The 24,215-nt window shown below is 37.8% G+C and overlaps 2 protein-coding genes across 2 annotated transcripts in view; both read right to left on the bottom strand.

Annotated features, from left to right (window-relative positions):
* Window positions 1-24,215, bottom strand: part of LOC127572845 (calponin homology domain-containing protein DDB_G0272472-like) — a 168,228-nt gene that overhangs the window by 82,055 nt on the left and 61,958 nt on the right. The gene's annotated exons all lie outside the window — the stretch shown is intronic.
* man2a1 (mannosidase, alpha, class 2A, member 1) overlaps window positions 1-24,215 on the bottom strand; it is a 113,023-nt gene that overhangs the window by 9,153 nt on the left and 79,655 nt on the right. Inside the window, exons 16-19 of the mRNA XM_052020500.1 lie at window positions 21,045-21,159; window positions 16,096-16,229; window positions 9,019-9,160; window positions 4,784-4,917 (exon numbers count right to left, since the gene is read on the bottom strand). Of these exons, the coding sequence (XP_051876460.1) occupies window positions 4,784-4,917; window positions 9,019-9,160; window positions 16,096-16,229; window positions 21,045-21,159 (525 nt within the window). The remainder of the gene's footprint in view (window positions 1-4,783; window positions 4,918-9,018; window positions 9,161-16,095; window positions 16,230-21,044; window positions 21,160-24,215) is intronic.

Here is a 24,215-nt window from a genome sequence, read left to right on the forward strand (position 1 = left end):
TCAATAGATACTTGATGGCTGGCATGGACACAGTCAGTCATATGGTATGTTTTCTTGCTCTATGACTCTTACATCCATGTGAAAAAGAAGAACATTGCTGAGGTATATTCAGTGGACAAAAATACTGAACAAATTCAATTCAAATAATTATTAACCCCTCAGTCTACTTTCAATTATTAATAAAGTATCAAAGGATGTATTTGACAAACAGCACTTGCTCACCAACAACCAGCACTTATGTTTAGTTTGGGTTCCAAGTTCTTTACAGCCTTGACCTAACAGGTAGAAAGAGCAGAATTCCCAAGATGATGCAAACATAACAGCCCTTGGTGTCAAGATAACGGTTGACCACATGTGGCGTTAACAAGCCCTTCTAAAATCGAATGAAAATCAAGCTGAAAACTTCAAGTTTATTGTTATCATAGGCATACATACACAAGGTATTTAGTGCCATGAAAATTAGCTTTTTGTAGCAGCAACACAGTACATTACAAGACGAGGACAAACATGTTAAAATAAATTTAAATTAACATAAATTATACATAACCTACATGTGTGCAAAATAGACATCAAAATAAATATAATGACACTAGTGCAAGATTGAGAGAGAGAGAGAGAGAGAGAGAGAGAGAGCAAAATATAGTCCAGGGTAGAGTTAAGGTTTTTTAGGGCAGTTCAAGAACCTGATGGCAGTAGAGAAGAAGCTGTTTCAATGGTGGGACAAGGCTCGAAGCACCTAGCACAAAGACGTGGAAAGCCAATCATCTCATCCTTAGATCATCAATGCAGGATTTCCATAAAGTAGTGACTGTGGCCCAACCATCTTCAGCTGCTTTATCATTGACCTCCACATAAGATCAGAATTGGGGATATTTGCAAATAATGCTAAATGCTCTGGTCCATTCATAACTTAATAATTAATGAAGCAATTCTTCCTATCGCAGTTAGATACGAGACCTATACAACTTTCATGGTTGGGTCAATAAGTGGTAATAAGATTTTCGCCGAAGAAGTGTTGGGCAAATGTCATTTCAGATATGACAGAATCTAACAATCACCATTTGAGATTCAGCAGCATTACCATCAATATCCTGGGAAATGTTTTCACATTAAACAAATTCTCCTTTGACTCCATTCACTTCCTCCATATAAAAGATGTTGCTATGGAAGCCAGGCCCATCACCTTCTGGGATCTGTGAAACATTCTTCCCTTCAATCCTACTCAGGACCCCAACTGCAAATCTTTTCCTGGTCTATTACATTTGTTTTGGCTTCCTGTTCAAATCTGAAACTAGAAAATGTCATCAATTTTGCTGACAACCTCTACTTACCTCCCCACTTTACAGCCCAATTTTAAATCTTCCTTTCCCTTTCTTGAGTTTGCCTTCCACATTTCCAAGGATACACTTGCATCATAAACCTATTGTCTCCCATAGGTACCTTGACTATTGTTCCTCCTATCCCTTTAGCTGAAAATATTTAATTTCCCAGTGTCTCTGACTCTGTTGCACCTGTTCTGCTGCTGTGTTCTATTCCTCTAATATGTTTTTATTCCACAAGTCAGGATTTCACCTCACCATACAGTGAGAAGGCCTTTGATCATGTCAATTCCACTTCCCACACTTCTGCTCTGACCCTTCCTCCTCCAAGACTAAGATAGGGTCTCCCTTGTCCTTATCTTCTGCCTGCCTCCACATTTGATGGATCATCTTCTGTAATTTTTGATACCTTCAGTTTGATGCCACACATCTTCCCCTCTCCTCTCTTTTCAGCATTCTAAAAGGACCATTCCTTCTGTTCAAGTTACAAGCACGACACCAGCTTTCCCCTTTCTCGTCACTTCAATTCTCTACCCTGCTTCCAGGCTGCAACCTTACTTCTGAGTTTCCAACATTGTTCCAGCAAAGCTCAATGTAAACTCAAGGATCAGACCTTATCTTCCAGCTAGGCATACTGCAGCCTTCAACCTCAGTGTTCAACAATTTCAGAAAATGAGGATTTCCACATTACATTTCAGATTTCCACAGTACAAAATATTTTTCTTCAGTTATTTTAGATTAGGATTCCATTTCTCCCAGTTTAATCTCCTCCAGTTCCTGTTTGTCTCATTGTCTTGCAGTATCACTCCTTTTGTTAGTTCATTTCTACTGACTCTTACCCTACTGATGATCTTTTTTGTTCTTCTTTTTCCTCCCTCCTTTTGTTGTATCTTAAAACTTGTTTACTTGTAAATTTTTGCAGTCTCATGAATGGTCATTGACTTGAAACATTAAATCTCTTTCTCTTTCCAAAGATGCAGCCTGACATCTGACAACACACAAAATGCTGGAGGAACTCAGCGGGTCAGGCTGCATCTATGGAAAGAAATGTCAATGTTTCAGGTTGAGATCCTTCACCTGGGCTGAAAGATAGAGGAGAGGTAGATGGTATAAAAAGGTGGATGGAAGGAATGGAGCAAGAGCTGGCAGATCATAGGTGGATCCTGGTGAGGGGGAGTGGTTGATAGGCAGATGGGGGAGGGGAGAGTGGGAATGGTGCCAGAAGCTGGGAGGTGATAGGTGGAAGTGACAAAGGGCTGAAGATGATGGAATCTGACAGGACAGTGGAGCATGGAATAAATCCTAACATGCTGCATACTTCTCAAATTTTCTATTTTTATTTCTGATTCTGTGAGTCGAAGACCTCACAGAATCAGAAACATAAATACTTTGACTAAAAAAGTGGGTCAGAGGGTGGACATTCTGCAGCAAACAATTCACCTTCTGACTGCCCTCAATTTACAAGCAAAGTCAGGAGTGTAATGAAAAACTTTCCATTTACCTGGATGAGTGCATCTGCAACACCATTCAGGACAAAGACACCCACTTGATTGGGACCATATTCACTTCCTGTACCATCAGGACACCATGGCTTTAACGCATAAGCTCTTCAAAATGCACTTCAGCAACTCACCATGGCTTCTTCGATAGCAAATGTAGAGGCATCCAATGACATGTACATATCTACATCATAAACCTAAAACTGGGGAATGGATCAGGCAAATCTGCAAGCATGGGTAGGTGCCATGACTGGAAAGTACTTGATGGTTGGAAGGGAGATTGCAGAGCAGTGGGTAGTGGTTAAAAGAGTCAGTTACAAACTCACAGGGGACCTATCTGAGGTATGTTCGCAGCACTAGTCCTCTTTAAGTAACACTGCAGCAGGCCTTACTAGCATTGTGCATGAGTCGATGCCTCCAAAGAGAAAAATCCTGTAAGTGGCATTAAGATAAACATTACATATTATTGGATGCCTCTACATTTGTCTGACTTTTATGTACTCACATTTCAGACTCATGGAGGACTGAATGAAATTCACAGACTGTGCAATATGTATGGGCCTTATTTTTCCATTATGTTCTTATTTTACAAGGAAGCAATCACAGAATGCTCAAAAGTGTGGCACTGAGAGATTCAATTTCACTTTCCCCTTTCCTCCTCTCGCCAAACATTATAGCCTGCAACATCCACCTCAAACTCTTCTTCTACATTGCCCAACTCTGTGGATCTTCCCAACTCTTGTGTATAATAAATGTAGCAAAAGCATTTCTAGAAATAGTTTATCCTTCCATACCTGCAATAACCCATCCATGGAAATACCTATTAACCCATCTTGGGTCTCTTCCTCTCTGTACTACTATTTGGCATCAGTGTTCACAATCAAAAATACAAATAATTTATATTTATATACAGCCTTTCCCAATACCAAATGTTTCAAAGAAACCTAAAAACCAATGAAGTAATTCTGAAGTGCAGTCACTGTTGTAAAGATAATTTGTGCATTGCAAGCCCCAACAGCAGTAAGATAAGGTGGTTCTGGTACTTTACTTTTTGTTTTGACATAAACATTGACCAGTACACTGGAAGAATTCTCATGTACTTCTTCAAATAATAAAATTAGGTTTACTTACATTCACCATCGTATCCAATGAGAGCCTTGATTTAATATCCAAAATATAACGCTTGCCATAATGCAGCACTCTCTCAATCCGAATCATTTGCTCAAGTCTCCGGAGAGGGATGTGAATCCAAAATCTTCTGACAAGCATTATTACAATTCACAAATGAAAAATTATGGTCCTAAAATTCCAGTTGTGAATTTGTGGAACAGAGCTCCAACCTGCTTTCAATTAATGTCCCCAACACTGTTAGCTATTTTGACTATTTCAGGCAAAGGCTTGATTAATTCCTGGCAGCTTGAGTGACTATGATCTTGCAATGAATGTACAGAATTACAGATCCAGATAGAAATCATAACCCTGATATAAAATATCATTTATAGTTCTGAGGAAGGGTTGCTGACTCAAACCTTTGACTGGTTTCTCTTTCCACAGATGCTGCTTGACTGTCTGAATTCTTCCAGAACTTGTGTTTTTGTTTTAGATTCCAGCATCTATAGTTTTATTTGTTTTCCATTCAAAGACTGGCTGTGTGTTCTTTCTGTTTAGACAATTCAAATGTTTCCCCCATTTTATGGCCTTCACAGCACTGGGCTCAGGTGGTTCACAGTCATCACTGACATCCAACATTGATCAGAACATAAATATGTTTTATATTATATGTTTCCAATTCACATGATTACCCATAAAAAATTTTTAAGAAAAATGACCAACTTAAAGTTCATGTTGTTTAACACTCTAATCCGTTTTCTTTTTAAGTTTCAATAACACAATATTTTTGTGTGATGTGCACCTTTTAAATAATACTTCAGGAAAACAATACTGCTGCTGCATATCTATTCTTACCAGATTTACTCCAATTCTTTTTTCCAATAGAAGTCTGAATAAATTGGCTGTAACTTTATTATCCTTGAGACCTTGGCCTAGGCCTCGATTATCATCTTGCATCAGTCTGCGATCCATTATGACTTCCAGCTGACCTATTAAAGTAAAATACATGTTTTAATATTCTGCTAATTGCAGTTGCACATTGGATGTAATTGGAATCATTGAATTTACAGACCACCGGAATATCAAGAAGATGCAACATAATTATCTGGCAGGATCACCTTAAATGAAATACAAATTAGACATAAATTATGTATTTTTAATGGAATATTATATACAAGATTCCTGCAAAAAACTTCTATAATTAAACCCACAATACTTTTCAAACTGGATTATTAATATATTTAAGTAGCATTGGTTGCTTACAACATTTTCTACTAGTCTGTTAACTACATGCCCAAATAAAACTACGTGGGCCAAATGCAACCCCTAGTGAGAAAATGGTAAATTGCACAGATCATTTCCTGCTGTAAAGTTGCAGCCAATAGGCTTGGGATAGAGGGCAGCGGTTAAGTCATTGATACAATCTCATCTCTCTTGCCTGCACCTAAGTAATTTCAACCATTTGCCTGGCTACATTCCCTAAGATTAAGTCCATGTTGCCCTTCTCTAGTAAGATTACCTATGTATCAGGTCAAAAAAGATTTTCCTAGTGTGCTGAATTATGCAAAGAACAGTTATTGATCTGTTGTTTTTGTTACTTAGGTTAAAGTTGCAACCATTTTGAACATAAGAATATTATGGAATTAATACACTGATTGACTTATTAATCTGTTATTAATGGTGACTGAGAGATAAACACCATGACAAAATACTTTTGAATACTGCCATAAAATCTTTAATGTCTACCTGAACCAGTGTGATAATGTAGTGTCACAAGAGAATCTGCAGATGCTGGAATCTGGAGCAACACACACAAACTGCTGGAGGAACTCAGCAGGTCAGGCAGCATCTATGGAGAGAAATAAACAGTCGACGTTTTGGGTCGAGACCCTTCATCAGGACTGATAATGTAGTGTTTGTTTTTGGTGAAGGTTTTTCTGGAAAACAAATACAACTGCAGATACTGGAATCTAAAACAAGAACAGAAATGCTGGAAGGACTCAGTCAGTCAAAGCCAGATTTTTCTGGCCTCTGTTTAACGATGAGGTTGAAATTCTTCAATGCCCTCCCTGATAAGCACAAAACAGGCAAGAAGAGCGTTTTGGAGAGAGTGACTATAACTCACTGTTTTAAGGCACTTATGGAAAGGGATAAAGATAGTCAAGAAATTAAGGTCCTCAAATGGGGGAAAAGCTGATTTCAATAACATAAGATCTGGCAAAAGTAGACTGGGAGCAGCTATTTGCCAGCAAGTCTATATCCAACAAGTGGGTGAGAGCATTTAAAAATATATAATGAATGTTCCCATTATGATTAAAGGTAAGGACAGCAAGTCCAAGGAAGCCTGAATGTTGAGTAATATTGAGGGTTGGTCAAAGAAAAAAAAGGAAGCATTTGGCATGTATAGAGAAGTGAAGGTGGGGAAGACCCTTCAGGAGAATAAAAAATATAGGGGAGTACTTATGAAGGGAAATTAGGAGGACAAAACAGGGACACAAAATAGACTAGATTAAGAAAAATCTCAAAGCATTTTATTAAAGGCGACCCCTATGTTACTGGGGGGATGTTGCGTTCCTAAAAAAATGTTCTGTATCGCCACTTTCTGTAACATGAAACTGCATTATCTGGTGTATGCATCAAGAAACACAAGTTGAAAAAAATGTTGCATTTAGTTATTATTTTTCACATAGATTCCATGAGAGCAAATTTTATTTTGCATCTCAAATTTTTCAGTTGTGACTTGCAAACTCTGTAATGGTGAATTTCTGTTACTCCAACAGCAGTAAACGCAGAGTTTGCCTGTATTAAGAACAAGAGGGTAAACAGGGAAAGAGTAGAATCTATTATGGACCAAAACATGGAGGCAGAGGAAGCAGGTGAGGTCTGAAATGAATACTTTTCATTTGTAATCACTAAGGAGAAGAACGTTGTCATTGAAGAATTGAGGTGGGGGGAGGGGGCATCGGGAGGGTTGCTGGAATTCTAGAACATGTTTATCATTAAAAAGGAGGTATTAGACGTCCAGCAGAGTTAATTTTGTACAAATCCTGATGAGATGTATCCCAGCTACTGTGGGAAGCAAGGGAGGAGACTGGTGGGAGCCTTGACAGAATTTTTTTTAAATCTTCACTATCCACAGGTGAGGTGCCAGATGACTGGAGGAGACCAAATGTAGCAGCTTTATTCAAGAAGGGCAGCAGGGATAAGCCACATAATTAGAGGCCTGTGAGTTCAAGTGGTTGGGAAGTTATTGGGAAAATCATCTGAGGGACAGGATTAATCTACACTTTGAAAGGCAGAGATTAATCAAAGATGGTCAGCATCCTGTCTGACCAATTTTTGAGGTGGTAACAAAATGTATTGATGAGGGCAGTGCTGCTGATGTAGTCTACATGGAATTCAGTAAGGCCTTTAAACAGGGTCTCACTTGGAAAGTGATCCAAAATGTTAGAACCTACAGGATCCAAGGCAAATTAGCAAATTGGATTCGAAATTGGCTTGGTACTAGGAGGCAGAGAGTGATAATGAAGGGTTGTTTTTATAATTGGAAGCTTGTGACCTGTCATCTACTGCAGGGAATAATGTTGGAATGCTTACTGTTTGTAGTACTGTATATGGCCCAAGAGAGTATTGAGGAAAGTGGGATTTTGGTGCACAAGACCAAAGTTCCCTGAAGGGGGCAGCAGAGGTGGCTAAGGTGGTGAAAAGACATAGAGGATACTTGCTTTCATTAGCTGGAGCTTGGAATATAGAGCAAGAAGGTTATGGTACAAGTTTTTTAAACCATTGCTTAGGTCACAGTTGGAGTACTGTGTACAATTCTGGTCACCATGCGACTAAAAGAACATAACTACAATAGAAAGGGTGCAAAAGAGATTTACCAACCAGGATGTTATCTGGGATAGAGCATTTCAATTATGAAGAGAGACTGGATAGGCTGGGATTGTTGCCTTTGGAGCAGCAGAGGCTGAGGAGGAACCTTATAGAAGTATACAAAATTATGATGTGTATAGATAGGGTAGATAGTAGGAAACTTTTCTCACGGTAGAGATGTCTAAAATTAGAGGCTATAGATTAAGGGTAAGTGGTAAGAGGTATGGAGAGATTTGAGGAGGAATTTTTTCACCCAGAAAGTGGTTGGAATCTCATTCTGCTTGAGTGGGTAGTGAAGACAGGTACTCTCACAACATTTAAGAAGTATCTCTCTGAGCACTTGCATTGAAGGCTACAGGTCAAGTGTTGGTAAATGGAATTAGTATGAATGGGTTCTTGATGGTCAGCATGAACATTGAGGGCCTATTTCTGTGCTGCACCGCTCTATGATTCAAAGCCCTGTATATAGTATGTTTTTGGAACTCTCTGTATCCTCTTTACTGACCTTTCCAATTAATATCCGGATACTTAAAATTCCCCGTGATTATTAACTTCTGTTTATTTAATTATTTCCCAATGTGTCTTCAAACTTCTTCCTTCATTTCCCATCCATTATAAGGTGTTCTCTAGATGGTTGCTATTAGGATGATCGATCCTTTCCTATCTTTCATCTCTCTCCCCAAAATGATTCTATTTTTGTCTTTCATATAAATGCATCACTTTTTTCCAATGCAAATTATGCTATTCCAAATAAGTACTACTACTCTACCTGTTTCCCTCTCTCTTTTCTACAATTAATGCCTGGCAATGTTTATTTCTCAGTCTAATGTTTCTGTAGCCATGTCTTAGAAATTCTTCTCTTCTCATTCTCTCTTCCTACAATCCCTTCTCATTCTACCTCTCCCCTCTCCTAAGCCCCACAATTTACAATATTGTTATGTTTAAAAATTTGCTTTTTATATCACAGTCAAATTTTGTTTAAGTGCAGAAGAATTTTGAAACCCTTAATGGTTTGAAAGTTAGTAATACAATTGGGCTCAAAAAGGGTTAACAGGTATGGGAGAAAGGTGGGAGGTGAGTGGTGCAGTCAGCATCAGCCATTTGGACTGAACATCTTGTTTCTATGCTGCAAATATTACTTAATATGCAACAGACTGCTCCAAACCCTCCCTTGTCTGGCTCTTGATCTGGAGGAAAAATATGTGAATAATACATACCATTCTTCAGACTAGCAACCCCCAAGGACTGAGCAGAGTGCAGGGTCAAACGAACATCATTGTCCTGTATGTATGCAGTTGTTGTAAGAGGGTAAAAATTTGCTTGAAGAGGCAGTTTGCTCAAAGTCTGCCTAGGCTGCATCTGAGATTGAAAATTGAACAGTCAGTTTTGATAAACTATTCTTTTTTCAGTTCACACTTTTCACAAATAATATATTAAAAATAATTTCTTCATGTCTATTTTCTGCACATACAGTCCAGAGGAAGCAGCTTTGATATTGTATCAAAGGGAAGTCATTTATTTAAGTGACCACTGAAAAGTAGCAACTGAATAAGCTCCAAATTTTTCAGAGTAAAAACTGAATTTCTGTTGTAGCTGAAGTAAAATGAGGTTCTGCTCTTTTTTAATCTACATACACAGTCTAGGAAAACAGAAAGAAAAGGACATTCTTGCACCATTTTAAAGTAATACAGCCTATTATCACCCTTTTAGTTTCCTTTCAATCATAGGAAAGTAATGAAAGGTATTATTGACAGTTCCATCCATTGGCAGTGCTACCAAATATAGCTCACCAAGGCTTAGCTTCGATTTTGCCAAGACCACCCTACCCCTGATGTTCCTACACCCCATCTAAACATGACCAAAAGAACTAAACTCCTGAGGTGGGGTGACTGTGATCACCTTTGATATTAAAGAAACATTTGACCATATGTGGAATCAAAGGAGTTCCTGCAAGTTTGAAGTTAATGAGAATCCAGGGGAAAATACGTCATTGGCTGAAGTAAAACTTAGCATGAAGGAAGATGGTTGTGATTGTTTGGAGCTCCAGAACATCGCTGAATGGAATTTTTTGGAATAGCCTCCTATGTCCAACCATCGTGTGCTGCAGCATCAATAACCTTCCCTCTATCTTAAAGTAATGCAGATGTTCATCTATAATCCATTCAGAACTATTCAGATCCATGCTCAGATACAGCAAGATTGGATAACATTCAGGCATGGGCTAATAAATGGCAAGTAACATTCAATCCACACAGTTCAATGCAATGGCAGAAACCCACAAGGGTGAGCCTGGCCATGACCTTTTGACCTTCAGCTGTATTAACATGAATTAAATTCCCTATTATGAATATTCTGTGCATCACCCTTGGCTATAAACTTAACTGGATTAACTTCAAAATTAATGCCATTACAAAAAAAGGTGACTCCTTTGTGCTGCCAGCATATACCTTCAGGAAGAAGCGATATTAATTCCTGATTGACTAAAAATTGACAATATTCTACTCAATATGCTACAAGTTACCATGGGTCTTTAAAAAGTAACTTTTGAACTAACTGGCTGCAAGGAATCTGCAAGGAAAGTAATTTTCTTTCACAAACAAGGTTAACCCCAGGACATGCTTTGCGTTACTTGTTTTCTAGACAGAGCCTTTGCAGTTTGATGTCTGCAAAGTTTCTGTGGAAGAAAAAATACTTTTCAGATTCTGAAATGCTCAAAGCTCTTTAACTTCAAAACTAACTAATGCACAGTTTTGGTCCCCTTATTTAAGAAAGGACAGGGTAGTATTAGAGGCAGTCCAAAGAGATCCACTGGTCTAATTCTTGGGATAAGAGGGTTGTCCTACCATGAACAGCTGAAGAAATTAGACCTAATATGACACCATACTATCAATATATACACGATATATACACCTTTGTAATTTTAGACCATGAGAAAGATTTAAAGGGGAACTGAGGGGCAAGCTTTTCTACAGAGAGGGTGGTGGGAATGTGGAGGGAGCTGCCAGAGGAAGTGGTAGAGGTGGGTACAATTATGTTTAAAAAATATTTAGACAGGTACATGGATTGAAAAGGTTTAGAGGGATATGGGCTAAATGCAGGCAAATGGGACTAGCTCAGGTAGGCACCTTGGATGGTAAGGATGAGTTGGGCAAAAGGGCCTGTTTCCATGGTCTATATTCTTTGGAGTTTATGATGAGAATAGGGGTGATCATATTGAAACAAAACATCCTAAGGGGGATGGGGGTGAGCATGACACAGTAAATGGTGAGGTGTTTCCACTAGTGGGAGAATCTTGTACGAGGGAACATAGGTACAGATGAGGGAGCAGTTATTTAAAACTGAGGTGCATAAGAACTTCATCTTACAGAGAGTGGTGAAGCTCTGGAATTCTCTACCCGAGGGCTAGATTATTAGGAGTATTTAAAGAGGAAGAAGATAAATTTTTGAAAGGTCAGGAAATTGAGGGCTATGGAGAACCGGCACATAAGAGGAGAAAATTAGCCTTAATAATATTGAAAAACAGGGCAGGCTTAAGGAGCCGATTGACCTACTCTTGCTCCTGTTTTCTTCTGTCATTATGTTTTTATGTCCCTATTACTCTTCAGAAACATTCTGGCAAATTATAGTTCAGTCACATTTCTTGTCCTTCCTTTTACAAATTAATATATGGGCTTCACTCAAGAATATCTCAATAATAAACAACTTTGTTTCTATTCTGTCACATTCTACAGCACCAACCATTTTTCCCCAATTTGTTCTCAATGTATATCATTTCAAAAAAGCAAGTTTTTTTCCATTCAATACAATGACATATCTAATTCAAACAAAAATACTCCATAATTGTCTCAGTTTACTATATGTTTCTTCTCTTCTGCAAATGGGATTCATATCTTTTTGTATGGATCCAAAAATACTAAATAATGCAGTAGAGAGTGTAATAACCTTCTAGTCTGCATTCATTACTCCCTATATTGTGAGTGCCTAATCTTGTATGTACAACTGGAAGAACAGGGAGAAAGATATCAGGTTAATTCCCACAGGAAAAAAGATAATTGAAGCCAAAATATGAGTGGTGATCATCTATGTGACATGTATGTGCTTATCCAAGCAGCTGGCACAACGCAGAAAGATTTAAAAGAAAAAAAACAAGGGATTAATTGAACTACTTGTAAGGAATAAAAATGAGCACGGAAGGGAGGTGGATTGGCAGTGATGTCAATCAATGATAACGTGTGATCCTTTTGCATTGTAGAAGGGGATTATTAATGACAATCCTTGGTAACTTGCAAGAAAACTGCAGACTGGTCCAATCAACCTGTACAAATAGGGGTAAGCTGCTTTGCTTGGACTAAGTTTCAGCCAGAATTGAAATTAAAGCAATTTATATGGGGAATCAAGTTACAATTAGGGTTAACAAGTTAAAAGATGTGATTATTAGAGTACAAAAGCTGCAGTAGGTCATGGTGCTTTATGATAGTTTGTAGTTTTTCCATCATATAATCCTATATCATGTCATTCTTTTATAATTTCTTATATGATATTTTTGTAGTGTTTCATATGGCATTAGTTGTGTTACTTAGTTTCAATAAAAGGTTTCTGAGATTTATCTATTTTACCCTACTCAGACCATTTCAGGCTAGATAAAACCTACGAAGCCTTTCTGCCACTTAAAACGCACATCAGGATTGTGACAGAATACTCCCCATTTGCCTGAATGACCAAAAACACTCAAGAAGCTCAACACTATATAAGAAAAAGCTGCCCACTTGGTGCACCATGAGTGCAGGTTGCATAATCTACAAGAAACAATGCCATTATTTACCAAGCCATCTCTAATTGATCCTTCAAACTTGCAAACTCTACCAACAGAATGGCAAATAAGTAGGGATATAGGAATGCCATGAGGTAATCCACTGCAATATACCTTCCCTAGAGGGTAATGCCATGTAGCATATTTTAGTTACGTGGCTGTCTTAGTTGAATATCTGGCAATGTGTAATAACTGTGAGATCTTAGTGTGAACTTGGGGCAGTGTTAAGTGTGGTAGGGTGTAGTGATACATATGATTGTTAGATACAAGTCCCATTTGGTTAGTGTGTCTGGCTGTGTAGTGCATTGAGCAGTGTCTGAAACTAATGGCGCGGGGTGGTGGGACATGATATTTGAAAATGCATTCACTGAACACAACCATTCATTTGAGGTCATTCATTTCCTTGCTGTACTTTGTTATTTTTTGTGCAAGCTATTAGGGCTCGACTCTTGGCATTAAATACAGCAGCTATCTGATCTCACTGCTTAGAGGACCTCTGGATCCCTTTTGCACATAGAGCATCTCTTCTCTTCTCCACTTCCTCCATTAACACCTTCATTGTAGTTTTGGAAAAACATTTGAGCTCTCTCATTCCTATATCTTTGATAAGAATAAGTTTCTGAGTGCTTTCAAGCATGTGCCCTTCCTCTTGTGCAGGCTGGCTTCATGTGTTACTAACCACACTTAAGATTAGACCCTCTGCTATCTTCATGCAGCAATCATGTAAATAATTCAGAAGCATTAAATGAGCACAGGTTACTCATGTATTACAACCACCACTTTCATTTTTCAGACCACCATATTTAGAAACATACATAGTACTTCACACAAAATATGCATAACTCAAATTAAATCACTTCAACTTTTATAATTGTATTTTCTCTTACTAGGCTGTGCATTTATATTGCACTTTCTTCACAGCCTTAAGATCAATCGTATGATATGAAACTTATGCATAGATTAATTTAACTTATTAAAATTTTATGCTGGCTCCAAAACACCTCGTTTTTTATATTCTGTAGCTAATGTAATAGAACTTTGTTGTTTTATGGTTTTATCTACCTGTTTTTACATCCTTTTAAATCTGTACCCAAAAAAGTACATGTGACACTGAACCAACTTTTAAAATATATCAACTCACACTTAATGACGCTGAATTCCATTTGCCACTGTTTCTTAGCATGGTTTTCCCATCTTATCAACATTCCTTGCAGCTGACTTTGGCTTTCTGAAGAATTAAATATCCATCTTGTTTCTGAATTTTCTGCAAACTTCTCCTAACTTTATGTCTGTACTCAAATCATTAAAATACAGTGTGAATCCAAGTAGCCCCAGATTTGATTACTTGTAATGTCAATGTCTACTTCGAACTTGTTAAAAGCAAAATAATCCTAAACACATACAATGCTCTGTTTTCTACCTATTTATTATCCTCTCCCTATGTGCTTACATTTTAAATATAAACAGAAAAAGTTGGAAGTACTCAAAGGGTCTGGCATCATCTGTAGAAAGAGGAAGTGAGACGAATGCTTCAGGTTTATTAACCTTTTATGAAAGCCTGTTTATACTTAAGTGCAAACTCATAGTAGATGGAAATCTAATCTATTTTCCACACTTCTGATGCAGAATCCTGGACCTGAAATGTTAACTACTTCTCTTTCCACAGAAGCTGCATGACCTGCTGAGGCTTTCCAGCACTTCCTACTCTTTTAAAAACTCATTGTTGAGTGGCCATTCCTAATTTTTTTTTAAAAAGTGCTATTTTAGGCAGAGACATAATTTAACTTGTTTTCTGAGATGAATCAAAAGGAACAGAGCAATATAGGAATGAGTAAGCTCTCAATGCCCGGAGCTGGTTTTGCCAGTCAGTCAGGTTGATGTGTAACAAAAAACAGAACCCTGGAAAAGCTCAGCAGGTCAAGCAGCATTGGTTGAGGCAAAAGGTGTAAGTCAACATTTTGGGTCAAGACCCTGCATCAGGACTTAGAGGGAAGGGAAAAGATTGCCAGTATGTAGCACTATGAGGGTGGTGGTGGGATAGAGACTGGTAGGAACCAGGTGGGGAGGGGATAATGGGCAGATGGAACCAGGTGGGGGGAGGGAATGAAAAAGGTGAACAAAGGGAGAAGAAAACTAAGTGGACAGGTGAGTGTGTGTGGGAGGAGAACACCCGGGGTGTGGGTTACCTGAAATTGGAAAAGTCAGTGTTCCTATCATTGTATTGTAAGCTACCCAAGCAGAATCTGTGATGTTGTTCTTCCACTGAGTTCCTCCAGAGTTGTTTTTTGCTCCAGATTCCAGCATCTTTTGTCTTCAGGCTGATGTGTACCTCAACTTCTTATCCCAAGGTCTCAACAAAAAAGTTATAAATCTTCACTCTCGAATTAATTAACCAACATCTTTGAGTTCTCAAAACAATCTGTGCAATATTTTGGTCCCAATAACTTAGATGTGAAGCTTGGTTTCTGTTCAAAGAAATCTACACATTATGGCTAACAGGTTGCAGGGATGAGGCCAAATACGAAAACAATGCTATTCCATGGACTGCCACTGAATAACATGTTATCGTCACACTACTCACAATGCATCCTTCTACTTTACATAGTATGCATTTACCATTTGGAATATATCGTCTGAAAGACTGGTAAAACCAGACTCAAAAGAAACTTTCATAAAGGATACTAAAAAGGAAAAATAAAACTGCAGAGTGAGACAATTCACACTCTTTATTCAAAGAGCTAATGTGATGATTCAAATGACTTCCTTCTGTCTGGCTTTCTTATAACAATTTATGATTCTACAAAGCTGATAATTAGCTTACAACAAATTAAATTCCAGTGGTAATTAATTATTTTCCAGTGCTAGACAATAGGCTTGTAATAAATATTCAAAATTCAACAAAAATAAAGAAAAGAATTTGCCTTGTGACAATGACCTCGGTCACTGGCCTTTATCCAAGGTTATTTATTTAGCCATGTGTTACTCTTTTTAGTTGTCAGTTTACTTACAGTTGTGTTAGTCCTTCTCAAAATATTATCTGCTGTTCCAAATTTTGTAAGTTATCAGGCATGGGCCAAATGAATGTAAAAGAAAATCAAGATACCATACTTGCATTCCGTGATAAAATGAGTCTTATTTGTTGAAAATGAATTCACAAAGAATGTGTTGTACTATTGTTTCTTTATCATTGTTGAAATTGGAAATATTATTCATGACTCAGAATATTATCAGCATTTTCTAAAATCTACAAATAAAGACAAAGCTACAGTGAAAACTAAAGTGAATAAAAACAATTGCTCAGTTCAATGAAATTGGAACACAAATTCCACCAATAGTTTACACTTATAATTAGAAGAAAATTGAAAGATAGCAATGAAAATTGAAATAAATTTCGCCACGTCAATTCCAGAATCAGACCAATAATTTGGGTGCAACTGTCCTAAAAACTTGTTCTATTTGCATATATTTAAAATGGCATTAGTACCTGGAAATCATTCAGGTCAGTGTAGAACTGATTGTTGCTTTTGACATCTGTGATCAGCCTCATAGCAATTTCTTGATTTACTTCATGCCTAATATCGACAATATTAGAGATTTCCAGTGACAGCCCATCAACCCCTGTGTTTGAGAAAAAAGTAAGCAGATTTGAATATATTTATTTATAAAAACTGTGGGCTTTGACTGTAGTTTATTCAATATCTACACAAAATTGTCTTTTATAGTTGCCAGCTTACATACATCCTTGCTGTGCCACTCTTTGGAAGACATTTTATGTTTAGCACTTAATGAAAAGCTTAATAATTATTAAGACAATTTTCTCAAGAGTTTTAGAAATATATATGCACAGTGTCACTCTGTGCAAAGATCCATAAAGTGAAATACACAAATATCTAAATGCCCTTTAGAGCATCCAGCAGAGGTGGCCTTTCCATGATCTATCCAGTTACTCCCACTTTTCACTTCCTTATTTAATAAATATTTTACAATAATTATGCTATACCGTATATGTAATCATTTTATAATTGCACTGGTTGCAAAAATAAGAAAATATGGGATAAAAGGTCTTGGGATTTGGCATCGTGATATTTCTAATCTTCCCATTGCAGGCTAATTAAAGCCTATTCTATCGTACCTTCTGCCTCTCCCTGAGTAAAGGCCAATGTACAAAACATTGGTTAGACTACACTTACAGAGTATGGTTTACAGTTCTGGTCACCACACTACAGGAGGATGCGATAAGTAATGCAGAAGAGATTTACCAGGATGTTGCTGGAATGGAGGGCTGTAGTTATAATGAGACATTGGATAGGCTGTGTCTATTCTCACTGGAATGTACAAGGCTGAGGGGTGAGGATTATAAAATTATGAGGGGCTTAGATGGGATAGAGAGTTAGAATCCTTTTCCCAGGGCAGGGGAGTCAAGAACAAGAGGATACAGATTTAAAGTGAGAGGGGGAGAAGTTTAAAAGACATCTCAGGAGTAAGTTTTTCACACAGAGGATGGTGAATATCTGGAACTAGCTACTAGAGGAGGTAGTGGAGGCAGATACAATTACAATGTTTAAAAGGTGTTTGGACAGGTACTTGGAAAGGAATCGCATGGAGGGATACGGTCCTAATGTGCACACATGGGATTAGCGTAGATAAGCATTGTGGTCGGCACGGATGAGGTGTTTAGCCACACAGTCATGTGTGTATAGTTGAGTAGAGCAGGGAGCCAAGCATACAGCCTTGAGATGCACCTGTGTTGATGGTCAGCGAGGAGGAAATGTTATTACCAATCCTCACTGATTGAGGTCTGCCATTGAAGAAGTCAAATATCCAGTTGCAGAGGGAGGTACAGAGGCCCAGGTCTTATTAGAAATAGTCATATTAGAAATAGTCATATTAGAAAATTTGAAATTCTGGTCAAACTGCAACACTACCAATGAATTACTCAAATTTGTCCAAATGCAAGGATGGTCTCAATGCATTTCAACAATGGTAAATGCATACACATGCTCACACTTACTTTACAACTACACTTGCACGAACAGCAAAAATAATGCAAGTTGCAAGTGCATATAAAGGCAATACACACTTCAACCCTTTCCTTGGGATTAGGTAACATAATGTGACTGCAGTTGTTCACTTCTTGAGCTTCTTTTGTCTCTTTTGGAAGTCTGACTTTGCGTCTGCCCAATGGAACCAACTGAATAATAATTAGGGCCATAATTCTGGAAATGCTGGCCTGGGAGGGAACACTGACTTTGGTTTGCTTCTTCTTCTAGTGAATTTGTAATATCTTTCATTTCCTTGAGGGGCCTGCTGTAGGTAGTGTAGGTCTCGGATACATAAAGGAGGGCAGGGATCACTGTTGCTCAGTAGACAATGAGCTTTGTACCAGGTCTGAGGTCTTGATCTTCAAACACCCTTCTATTCAGTCAACTTAAGGCTGTGCTGGCACAGAAGATGATGGGGAACTTCATCAGCAATGGGAGAGCATGTTGGTTTGAGAACATTAGGACTCTGTGACTGGATATAGGTAAGTTGAGTGAGTGGGTGAAAACATGGCAAATGGAGGTTAATGTGAGAAAATGTGAGTTTGGTTAGAGGAATCTAAAGGCAGACATTTAAATTCAGAAAAATGAACAAAGTACAGCAGGATCTATGCATTCTTGGACACAAAGCACAAAAATATAGCATTCAGGTACAGGAGGGAGACAAATGGCGTATTGACATTTTTTGCAAGAGTGTTAGAGTTTAGAAATAAGGAAGTATTTCCACAATTTTACGGAGTTTTGGTGAGGTCACATCTGAAGTACTATGCAATTTTGGTTCCCTTATTCAAGGAAGAATGTACTGGCATTGTACTAAGAGATTCACTAGGCTAATTCTTGGGATGAGAGGGTTGTCCTATTACAAGTGGCTAAAGATATGAGATCTATATTCTTTGGAGTTTAGAACAATGAAGGGTGATGTTCTTGGGGGTATTTAAATAGGAAGTAGAGTCATTTTTGAAAGATCAGGGAACTGAATGTTATAGGGAACTAGCACAGAAGGGAAAGTGAGGCCCGGGGCAGTTCAACCGTGATCATATTGAATTCAGGGGCAGACTGGAGCAGACAAGTGGCCTACCTCTGCTCCTATTTTCTTAATTTCTTATATTTGCCTTCATCAAGATGTGAAAGAGGTCTGTATTTTCCAGGATCTCACCATAAACCTTTATCGTCAGATGGCAGTATTGTGCAGTGTGGGAAGGATATCCTTATCTTGCAGATGCTGAATATAAGGCCCAGCCTTCAGTATGCTCCAGTGAACAATTCAACAATGGCTTGGAGTAGTCTCTAAGAGCATGTACATTCAAGCATCATCTGGTTTCTGCAGGTTGATTACTGAGGACTGGGTGACCTTGGTTCTGCAGTACAGTCGCCAGAGGTTAAACGATCTCCTGTTAGTTTCCCATTCCCATGAACATTAGCTCTATTCCTATGTTATTACAGATAGGCAATAAATGCTGGCTCTGCCACTGATGCCCAGGTCTAGGAAATGAATGAAAAATCTGCCATGGGAAGTCTACTGAAGGTGAGGTGCAATATTGCAGAAAGGGAGATTGAGAAAAGTGTCGGGGCACTGAGGCGGCTTCATTTGACACTGGCTTTCATTGAGATTGGCTCTGTTGTAGTTGAGTTGGTTAGAAACATGGCTTGCATGCATCATGAAGCAAGCATAAAATGGTGATGATAAGTGGAACTGAAAATGCCAGGTCTTTATAGACATAATACACAGCATTTGACCCAATTTTAATTTCTTGCAGGCATACTTAGTTGCTATTATCCTGGGAGGGTAACTGGAGGTAAACAGAAACCGTTTTACACCCACCTCGTGCCACAGCCAATTATTCATCATTTTAAACTGGGGATATGCCATTACTTGCTCCTCTGTTTCTTGTTTCAAAATTTGTTTTGTAATCTAGAATCCAGTGATAACCAAGTACAGTATCCACTGCACACAATTCTCACTGAAATACAACTGAAACATCTAAATTCACTTTTAATGGTAATCAATACAATGTCACTTTGATTTGGGATTATTGGTATGAATCCATTCTAAAAAAAACCTTGTAAAGCACGTTTCTGTCAAGCTATTTCAGACCATTTTACGGTTTTTGATATAACTATCAAAGACAATTAAAAGATTTTAAAAGGCATTGACAGTGGCGAGCTGTGAAAGGGCATCAGGTGTTCCGAGGCTGGGGCTTCAGTTAACACTGCCCATGACTTATTCGCCACGTGGAGTTTGCTCCACCTTGTCTGACGACACCACTTGGACATAGGGTGTCAACCTGTTCAGAACACTGGATCTGGAAAAAGTATGCAAGGGGAGGCAGGGTCCATGGGCAGTGACTTCTGTCTTCCTCAAGCAAGTGAGAAAGATTTGCCTAATGGGATCCGAAATGTGAATGTGGTCACCAGACATGAAAATGATTGTACAGACAGAAATCTTCTTACCATATTCTCACATCACAAGATATTGGTCAACACTATATACTGGGAAAACAAGGGGAAAGCCTTGTTTAGACACAGAATACTAATTACCAATGTGAAAGTGAAAATCTTCAATTTTTTCTAATTTTAGGCAACAACTCTTGGAAAACATGTGAGGAGTTACCATTTTACAATTATGCATTCAACATCTGCTTCAAATTTGCCATGTCATTTTAAAGAAAATTACCTTAGAACCCTTTATCCTTAAGGATTCCTATCTGTCAGATAATTACAATAGAGAATTTATCCAGATTTATCCAGTCTTTGCTGAAGGTAATTTCATTCATCTTTCTGACCCAAGACAATAAAGAACTCGCAAGACATCCCAAGTCACTTAACTCAATCTGGTTATTTTTAGAAAAAGCTAAACACTGCAGAGATATATGCAATTACATGAAATTGCAACTTAGATTCACAGGGATGACATGAAGATGAAAATAAGTAAACATTTTACATGAGCACCTAAAATATTATCTATATTAAGTGGGTTTATTCTGTTATCAATTCCTACAGCTTACTAACAAACGGAATTTAAACTACAAATTATCAGCAAAACAACTTCCTTGCAAAGAACTTCAAGTTAAGAACCAACATCATTGATAGAGAATGAGAATAGAATACTTCAGCTGGTAAAGAGGGTCACAAACTATTTCCATTTCTTGCTTTCATATTATTTACTTTTGACTCCAAGAGCTATTTTGAACTTTATGTCACACAATAATTAACACAATGACATCATTTTTATGGAACCACAAAAAATACAAACTCCCACCGTATCTTTTATTTCTCATAAAATCTCATGCATTTTCAAAGTATATAATTATGACAGATAACAACAGCAGCTTTAAAACTTCATAAAACTGTTTTACAGGAGGCATAAATACAACGGAATTGTAGCTGTTCCTACCATACACGTTGCTGAGCCGCACCGAATGTGTGAAGTGCTGGTAGATGCACACTACCTCTGAGAAAAGTGGACCACGCATTATTCTCAAAATAGGAGGCTCAGGAGAAGTGTATGGCTGTAAGCGAAGGTTCAAGTAATTACTGTCAGTGAATTTCAAGTTATTTCTGAAACATATTAGAAATTTTAAAAGAAGATTTATTTAATGCTATCCAAACATATCCTTTCCATGCTGGAGCTGAATGGAGGGCTGTAAAATAAAAATTATATAACAGGATGAAAAAAGATACTTGGAAGAATCATTCAAAGACAGGAAATGATCAATATTGGTAAATACTTATTTTCCAACAGCTATCATCTTCCAACTTGACGTCCAAAACTTTAATGAGCTGAGTGCTTGCAAACAAAATACGTGAATAAGACTCTTGAACAAGTTCCAACTTTCAAAGTATTTTTGAAGAATTTTAATATAAATGCACACAACATTCAGACCTTCCATAAGTATGGATATGGAAGGATTTTTTTTGCCTTTGAGGCTTATTTATTCCCAAAAAAAATTTGAATAGCAATCAAACCCTCAGGTGGCAGATCCTAAGACCCAAACAGCCCTGTTGGCCAATTGAAAGCTCACTGCTGCCATGGGCCTTTGAGCTTTTTTTTGAATGATCAGAGACATTTAAAACAGTTCAAAATATTCAAAATAGTTTAAAAATATAAAATCAGCAAATATTAAAATTACTTAAAACTTATTTAAGTGATATAAATGAATTTAAATAGAGTTTAAAAAAACAGTTACCTGCACTTAATTTTTCAATCACGGTCAGCAAGCCCATTTATTGAAAGGAGCTATGCCCTGTGTAGCAGCCTCACAAGTGCTTCACTGATGCATTTAAGGAGTAAGCATAAGTGGTGTAGATGCATTGTAAGGGAATGTATTGAATTGCTGGTACAGTGAATATGGATAATGACATGTCCTGATTTCGTTTACTACATTTATATAATGTATAGAGTATATTTTTGAAAATAAAAACTGTCCGGCTCAAATTCCGTGCTGTACCCAGTGACAGACAGAAAGGTCAGATGTGAATGGCATTTGATTTCCAGTTTGGCTCTGACTTCCGCCAAGATCACCTTCCTTCTTTAAGGAACTGTCGGCAAAAGGTATGTTTTGGGCCATGGTTTTAATGGGGCTGAAATTCTACAAAGAATTCAATGTTTCTCCTGTGAGAGTCTAGTAGGACATCTGGAATTTCAACCCAAACGTCTCTATTGAGTGTTTTAATGCTCAATCTATTTTTGATATAGCATTGTTGTAAATTACCAGTTAACATAGCTAATTATAGAATAGAGAACGAAGCATGAAAAATATCCTTGAAACATAATCACAAGACAATTATAAATTTGTTACAGGTGATAGCTCTACTCAGTTGTTGCAATATTTGGTTTGGTAACTCCCTGACTTCATCGCACTTGAAGTCTGGAAGTTACCAGATGTAGAAAAAGATTAACCCTAAACTTACCTGAGAACCTTACAACACAGAGACTATTGTGTTAGTGAAGGTTTTTTGGTCAAAGAACTCAAGCCCCACCACCTTGCTCTTCCATATGGTTTGTAATTTTTTTCCTTATTAAATAAACCTCCAATTATCATTTGAATTTTACTACTAAATCTGCTTTCGCCATGGTTTCAAGCTGCCCATTTCATATCATAACCACCTTCTGCATAAAAATATTGTTGCTCATCTTTATTCTGAATCTTTTGCTAATTATCTTAAATCTGCCTTTCCTGCTTGCCCATCCTCTTTAATATCTTTTTTTGTTAGAATTGGAATATTACATTTCACATCTGATCACTTTGATTAAACAAAGGGGGTTTGTTCAAAGTAGCAAACTGAGTTAAATTACCACAGAGAAAGATTTCAAAACCTTTATATTGTACAAATCACACATGGGTTATCGCCAGTGAACATTAACTCCAAATAAAAGACACAGTATTGTAAAAATGCTTAATTGGTCAGGCAGCATCTTTGAAGGGAATGAATGGAAAACATGTAATGTGTGAGTTGGATAAGCAGCAAGTAGAAACGAGTAGTGTTGGGGATGAGATAGGGTGAGTGTGTAAAGTCAACTAGAAGTAGTGATGCAGGAAAATTTCAAAATAGAAATCTAAAAGGGCATCTTTCTACAAGGCACTTCATTGTTTAATATCAAGATTAATAGTTTTGGATTTTAAACAGCTCTCTCATTATTTTCAACCTTTCTGTAACCACTTACACCTCAATGAGATCCCTGTTTCACTTCTATGTTTGCCTCATTATCGTCTTTCTACTTCTTACACTATCACACTTTTTCTGACTTATTCTCTTCTCCCCTGTCCTATGGGATACCAACATCATCCAGAAGACAAATTAGCTGTCCTGTATTTCATTGACATGGCATGCCAATGTTCCCATTAAACCAACAAAGGTTATGGGGGCAATAGTAGATTTCTGCCAGCTCGCTTGCAACTTTTTATGGATCACCTGGTAACATTACATGCAGTTAGCATTATGTGAGGACCAAGACGAGTGCCATGGAGGCTGCAGACCCAAGGTGAGACTCAACCTCTTTGCTGTTTGCCAGATTCTGGGGCCCACTCAATACCAATCCAGATCACGGCACTTGACTCTGTTCAGAGTGGATATAGCACCAGGATGTGCCCAGTTGTAAGCAGGCCAAGGGATACATTGGGCCCAGTCTGATCTTCGCAGATTGAAGTCTATATCGAACTGCCTCCCAAAGATATCGTATTAGCACTAAAACAAGGGATTGCAATGGTGGCTACATCAATCACTGTATAACACTAGGGTACAGATGTGTAAGGTAATGGTCTGTTGCTGCACTAACTACAATTTCAAAAAGCTCTTTTAAAGAACTGGTACACACACAATGGGCTATATTATTCACTGAATCACCATCCCTGCCATATGAACTTCCACACAAAGCTGATGCTACATAATACAGTGGTTGTTGAGGGTGGTCATGTAGTATCTGTGTCTGGATTCTTGACATGGGGAACAAATGTTTTCCTGTTGAGGGAAAGATATGAGTAGTTGGCTTCTTAAAGAAAAATGATTTTTTTTGCTGAATGGTCTGGAGCATTGCCTTCAGAGTTTACCTCTAAGCGCCAAAGAA

This window comes from Pristis pectinata, chromosome 7, assembly GCF_009764475.1.
Source record: "Pristis pectinata isolate sPriPec2 chromosome 7, sPriPec2.1.pri, whole genome shotgun sequence".
NCBI classification, from domain to species: Eukaryota; Metazoa; Chordata; class Chondrichthyes; order Rhinopristiformes; family Pristidae; genus Pristis; species Pristis pectinata.